The sequence below is a fragment of the Oncorhynchus kisutch genome, linkage group LG2, assembly GCF_002021735.2.
Source record: "Oncorhynchus kisutch isolate 150728-3 linkage group LG2, Okis_V2, whole genome shotgun sequence".
NCBI classification, from domain to species: domain Eukaryota; kingdom Metazoa; phylum Chordata; class Actinopteri; order Salmoniformes; family Salmonidae; genus Oncorhynchus; species Oncorhynchus kisutch.
The window spans coordinates 71,874,803-71,880,757 of NC_034175.2; the positions used below are offsets into that span (position 1 = coordinate 71,874,803).

Here is a 5,955-nt window from a genome sequence, read left to right on the forward strand (position 1 = left end):
GTGCATCAAAGCAGGGACCGAGAGACTGAAAAATAGCTTCTATCTCAAGGCCATCAGACTGTTAAACAGCCACCACTAACATTGAGTGGCTGCTGCCAACATACTGACTCAACTCCAGCCACTTTAATAATGGAAAAATTGATGTAAAAAATGTATCACTAGCCACTTTAAACAATGCCACTTTCTATAATGTTTACGTACCCTACATTACTCATCTCATATGTATATACTGTACCCTATACCATCTACTGCATCTTGCCATCTTTATGTAATAGATGGGATCACTAGCCACTTTAAACAATGCCACTTTCTATAATGTTTACGTACCCTACATTACTAATCTCATATGTTTATACTGTCCTCGATACCATCTACTGCATCTTGCCCATGCCGTTCTGTACCATCACTCATTCATATATCTTTATGTACATATTCGTTATCCCTTTACACTTGTGTGTATAAGGTAGTTGTTGTGAAATTGTTAGGTTAGATTACTTGTTGGTTATTACTGCATTGTCGGAACTAGAAGCACAAGCATTTCGCTACACTCGCATTAACATCTGCTAACCATGTATATGTGACAAATACATTTGATTTGATTTGATTTTGATTTGCCTTTGAGACAAGGATCAACACCATACAGCCAACATGTAGTGTTAGTCATTTAGCTTTTCTAAGTTGCAACCTCTGTTGAAATCATTCCTTATCTAATTTGGATGAAGTTAAGCAACTGTAATGTAACTTAACGTTGCTATCAGGCATTATATTGCCTGTCGTAACCTAAAGCATGAGCTGATTTCTCACTCAATGAAACTAAATGAATGTATGGAAGCACACTGTAGATTTAAGCTGTCTTTTTTTACATACAGAACAATCATTTGGTTTCAAATATTTATTTGTGCGACTTAGTGACAAAATTTACTACAAACATGTTCATATTTTGATATTGATTGTTTCCCACTTGACAAAGGGTCCTTTCAGCCTAAAGGTCCAATGGCCATGCTTTTAAATAGTAAAAGTTCAAACATGCTCTTCCAAATTTATAATACAATTGTAGTTTACATTGAATCATTATGAAAAAATATATTCTTCATTTATAAAATCTTGCATATGACACATTATACAATAAACAGTCATACAGTACATGGGAACAATCACACAAAACACTTACCGTAACACTAACATTGAAACAATAGGCTATACAGTATATAAAGATGCATATTACTCATTACATTAGCTTTGATTATTGTCCATTTCATTTAAGAGTGTCCATACTCCGGGAGGGATATCTCACCAGTTTCTAGTATCCTGGCTGGTGTTGGTGGACAAACCAGAATATAATCAAATTCTTGGTGCTGGACTTTTTCATAGACGCTTTGCAGACCGTTGGTCTTGGGTAGGTGAGCCTGTTGGTAGTAGCTGTCTCTTTGCAGGGTGTTCCGTGGCAACGAGGCTGTCTTGGAGAAGGTTGAGAGGTGTGGTCCGTGGGAGAGGCTGGTGTTGGGTCTAGAGGATGAGGGGCTCCAGCATCGGTCTGAGTGGCCTAGGATTTTACACTCACTGGTGCAGGCCCAGAGACCTGTGGAAACAACACAACAACCAAAACTGTTAGCCCTTGGTGAACCGTGCTGCATATGTTGGGGTATAATAGCCTGGATTTTATGATACACCATTATCATTTACTATCTGACCATAAAGAGCTTGAGAACATCACAGAGGGTGATGCCTTTTATGGATAAAAAAATAAATAATGTGTCATTAATGTGTCTAAAATCACATGAACATCCTGTGATTGATTAGTAGTACTTACTGTTTATCGGTGGGGAGTCTTTTTTGTGTCCATCCCCACTGATGTCAGAGTCACTGTCATTAAAGTCACTGTCTCCTTTCCCACTGTCCTTCCCACTGAACTGAGGATCTCTGGCTGAGATGGTTGTGAATGAGTTGCCCTTCCATATGGTTATGGGTCGGAGGGTTTCTTTCCTATAGCCGGGCAGTGTTGAATAACCCTGTGAAGAGGCAAACACAATACTCACACATAAAAGTTTTGATGGGGAAAAATACTACAACAAAACAGCCAATCCATACAGTGAGTCACAACGTCTTACCTCTAATTTACTCTCCATTATCCTGTTGTCAAAGTCACACTCTTGTTCTTGTCTGCCATCACCTGGGGCTGTTTTTATTGTGTTGCTGGAGGCCAACAGTGCTTTCTCAGGAAAAGGGTGTACATTAAACGCATTGCTTTTGTGGTTGGTGATCAATGAATCAATATGGCTGCTCTCCCCCTTCTCCACATGTTGTATGTCTACTTTGTCATTGCATCCCGCCTCTCTCTTCTCCCGTTTGTGTCGACTGCAGGTGGTAGTGATCAGGATGATGCCTAGCAAGAGGAGGGAGCAGCTCCCTGCTAAGGCAATGATAATGGCAATGGACATGTCCCATTCAAAGACTTCCTCGCTGTCATTTTGGACCATAGCAGGAACACTGGGAGGGGTGCCTTCGATGAGAGTGAGGTGTATAGTGGCCGTGGAGGTCAGAGAAGGTGTTCCATTGTCGTTGACAGCCACGAGGACTCTCAGTGTTTCAGACAGGTCGTAGTTCAGCTCACAACTCACATGTAACTTCCCAGTAACCTTGTTAATGGAGAAACCCAAGTGTCCCCCCTCTGTGATATTGTAAGACAGCTGCGCGTTTATGCCTTCATCAGCATCCATGGCCTTTATCTGGGTGACAACATAACCTGCAGGTGCATGTTTGGGCAGGAAAACCTCAGCAGATCCCTTATTAAGGACGGGCTCCATGATGGACGGAGTGTTGTCATTCTGATCAACTATTTTTAGATTGATGATGGCACTGCTCTGAAGCTGGGGTGAACCCCCATCACTTGCCTGGATGTGTACCTCCAGATGTTTCATGACTTCATAGTTGAAGCTTCTCAGTGCATATATTGAACCAGAGATTGCATTTAGAGATACAAACGTGTTGACAGGTGATCCCATTATAACACTGTCTAATAGTCTGTATGTAATTTTGCCATTAGTTCCCAAGTCTGCATCTCTGGCCTCAACAGTTGTAATATATGCCCCTGGTGCATTATTTTCTACGACAGAAACTTCATAGACATGTTTAGTAAAGTGTGGGGCGTTGTCATTCTCGTCGCTTAGCCTTATGGTGTATTGTGTGATCTTTCTCAATGGAGGTGACCCGAAATCTTCAGCCATCACAGTTAAATTGTACTCGCTTATCTTCTCCCTGTCCAGGGCTGCTGCGGTGACAATCATGTAGCTGTCCTCATAAGCCTGTTTAAGTTTGAAATGGTCGTGCCCATATAAGGTGCAATGGACCTGGCTGTTAACGCCCGAGTCCCTGTCCGCGGTGCTGATCAGCGCCACTAGGCTGTCCTTGTCTGCGGTCTCGCTGATATATGCGATGCCTGTTGAGATGGAGGTCATTGGCGTAATACTTATTTCTGGGGCATTGTCATTAACGTCTTTGACATTAATAATTATTTTACAGATAGCGGGGATCGGGTTGGCTCCAAGATCAGTCGCCTGCACGTCTAACTCATATGTTTTCTTGGTCTCAAAATCCACTGGGTTCTTGAGCGTTAGGCGCCCGGATTTACTGTACACTTCGAAAAGTGCTCGGATCTCCGCAGAAACCTGTTTTCCGAATCCATAGACCACCTCTCCGTTTAAACCCTCATCTGGATCAACTGCATTTAAGTCCAATAAAACGAATCCAACCGGTGCGTCCTCGGGCAAAGTGACCGAGAAATTATTCTGGTCAAAAACAGGACGGTTGTCGTTGAAGTCTGTCACTGTTATGGTTATTTTTGTTGAACCCGAGTTAAATGGGTTTCCTCCGTCGGTGGCAATAAGCTGCATCGCATAAGATGACTGAGTCTCCCTGTCTAACTCTTTCATTAGCACCAACTCCGCATATTTAACCCCATCCGCTCTCAAAAGCACATCAATGGAAAAATGACTGTTGACAGAAATTTGATAGCTTTGGATGTAGTTTGATCCGACGTCTGCGTCCTCGGCTGGGTCCAAAGGAATACGGAACCCCACATCAGAATTTTCAGAAATCTCCACTGTAGATTCCTTGGTTGGAAACTCCGGAGAGTTATCATTAATGTCTTTTACCTCCACCTCGACATGAATCAAATTGTACCTCTCTTTTGAAAAACTGACAACATCAAAAGTGATGAGACACTGTAAAGTGTGCCTGCAGATTCTCTCTCTGTCAATCCTTTCCCCGACAGTAAGCTCCCCGTCGGTTTCTCTCACCCTGATAAAAGAATTGTTGAATTGTTTCATCATTCTAAAATTAGTCTTGGAGCTAAAAGAGCGACTCAGGGACATGTCCTTGGCCAGGTTTCCGATCACTGTTCCTGGACTTCCCTCCTCGTTGGTCTGGTATTTCAGAGTATTTCCCTCAGACTCAGCCAGGGAGACAAATAACATTTCTAGTGTTATGAATCCAAAAATCCAACGATGCCAACCTGTTAAAATGCCACGCATCATTTTCAAAGCCCGCAGGTTAGTTGGTTAGTTTAACAGAGCCAAACCGCTTCACTTTTACAGATTAGATCACCTCAAAATGGTGAAAATGCCTCCTCTCAACAGCAACAACATCAGCTTCTCTGAACTGTGCTGAAAGTCAAGCAGGCGCGCTTGTTGCCTCCCGCTTTCCTTCCACACAGCTCCACATCCTGCCGTGGCGGAAGAGTTATAACCCACAGCTTCCATGCTAATGAGACGAAGTGTGACCAATCCCACCGCTTTAGAATTAAAAATAGGCCGGCAGTATGAAAGACCTCTAAGCCTGTTTTCAATGTGCATAGAGCTCAAGCAGCAAAATAAAAAGATTTGGATTGCTTGGAGTCAAGTTTTGCACTGGCTTTGTATGCACAGGCACAGCCGGGAGAAGTAAGGTGCTGGTAAAAACGGGTAAAAAAAAATGTTATACAGTACCAGTCAAACGTTTGGACACACATATTCATTCAAGGGTTTTTCTTTCTTTTTACTGTTTTCTACATTGTACTACATTGTACTATTGTACTATATGGAATCATGTAGTAACCAAAAAAAGTGTTAAACAAATCAAAATATATTTTATATTTGAGATTCTTCAAAGTAGGCATTCTATCTACCTGCTTCATGAGGAACGTTTTTCCAACAGTCTTGAAGGTGTTCCCACATATACTGAACACTTGTTGGCGGCTTTTCCTTCACTCTGCAGTCCAACTCATCCCAAACCATCTCAATTGGGTTGAGGTCGGGTGATTGTGGAGACCAGGTCATTTGATGCAGCACTTCAACACTCTCCTTCTTGGTCAAATAGTCCTTACACAGCCTGGAGGTGTGTTGGGTTACTGTCCTGTTGAAAAACAAATGATAGTCCCACTAAGCGCAAACCAGATGGGATGGCATGTCGCTGCAGAATGATGTGGTAGCCATGCTGGTTATGTCTGCTTTGAATTCTAAATAAATCACAGACAGTGTCACCAGCAAAGCACCCCCACACCATCACACCTCCTCCTCCATGCATCACGGTGGAAATCACACGTGCAGAGATCATTCGTTCACCTACTCTGTGTCTCACAGAGACACGACGGTTGAAACCAAATATGTCAAATTTGGACTCCAGACCAAAGGACAGATTTCCCCCATTCTAATGTCCATTGCTCGTGTTTCTTTGCCCAAGCAAGTCTCTTCTTATTATTGGCGTCCTTTTGTAGTGGTTTCTTTGCAGCAATTTGACCATGAAGGCCTTATTCATGCAGTTTCTGAGGCTAGAAAACTCTAATGAACTTATCCTCTGCAGCAGAGGTAACTCTTTGTCTTCCTTTCCTGTGGCAGTCCTCATGAGAGCCAGTTTCATCATAGCGCCAAATGGTTTTTGCAACTGCAATTGAAGAAACGTTTCCGGATTGACTGGCCTTCA

At 42.6% G+C, this 5,955-nt stretch overlaps 1 protein-coding gene across 1 annotated transcript; it reads right to left on the reverse strand.

Moving 5' to 3' along the window:
* Positions 1 to 877: 877 nt before the first annotated feature.
* LOC109903361 (protocadherin-8-like) lies at positions 878 to 4,718 on the reverse strand. Its single transcript, XM_020500009.2, has 3 exons — positions 2,109 to 4,718; positions 1,811 to 2,009; positions 878 to 1,579 (listed from the first exon to the last, which is right to left on the reverse strand). Exons 1-3 carry the CDS (start codon positions 4,530 to 4,532, stop codon positions 1,260 to 1,262), a joined length of 2,943 nt encoding a protein of 980 aa, XP_020355598.1. The 5' UTR covers positions 4,533 to 4,718; the 3' UTR covers positions 878 to 1,259.
* Positions 4,719 to 5,955: the final 1,237 nt, after the last annotated feature.

What these genes read in the sequence shown, in the direction of transcription:
- LOC109903361 (XM_020500009.2), bottom strand. Translation starts at nt 4,532, where the DNA reads ATGATGCGTGGCATTTTAACAGGTTGGCATCGTTGGATTTTTGGATTC. An exon ending in TAATGGAGAGTAAATTAGAG is followed by an intron (nt 2,010 to 2,108) that starts GTAAGACGTTGT and finishes GCCTCTTCACAG; the next exon opens with GGTTATTCAACACTGCCCGG. An exon ending in AGACTCCCCACCGATAAACA is followed by an intron (nt 1,580 to 1,810) that starts GTAAGTACTACT and finishes TTGTTTCCACAG; the next exon opens with GTCTCTGGGCCTGCACCAGT.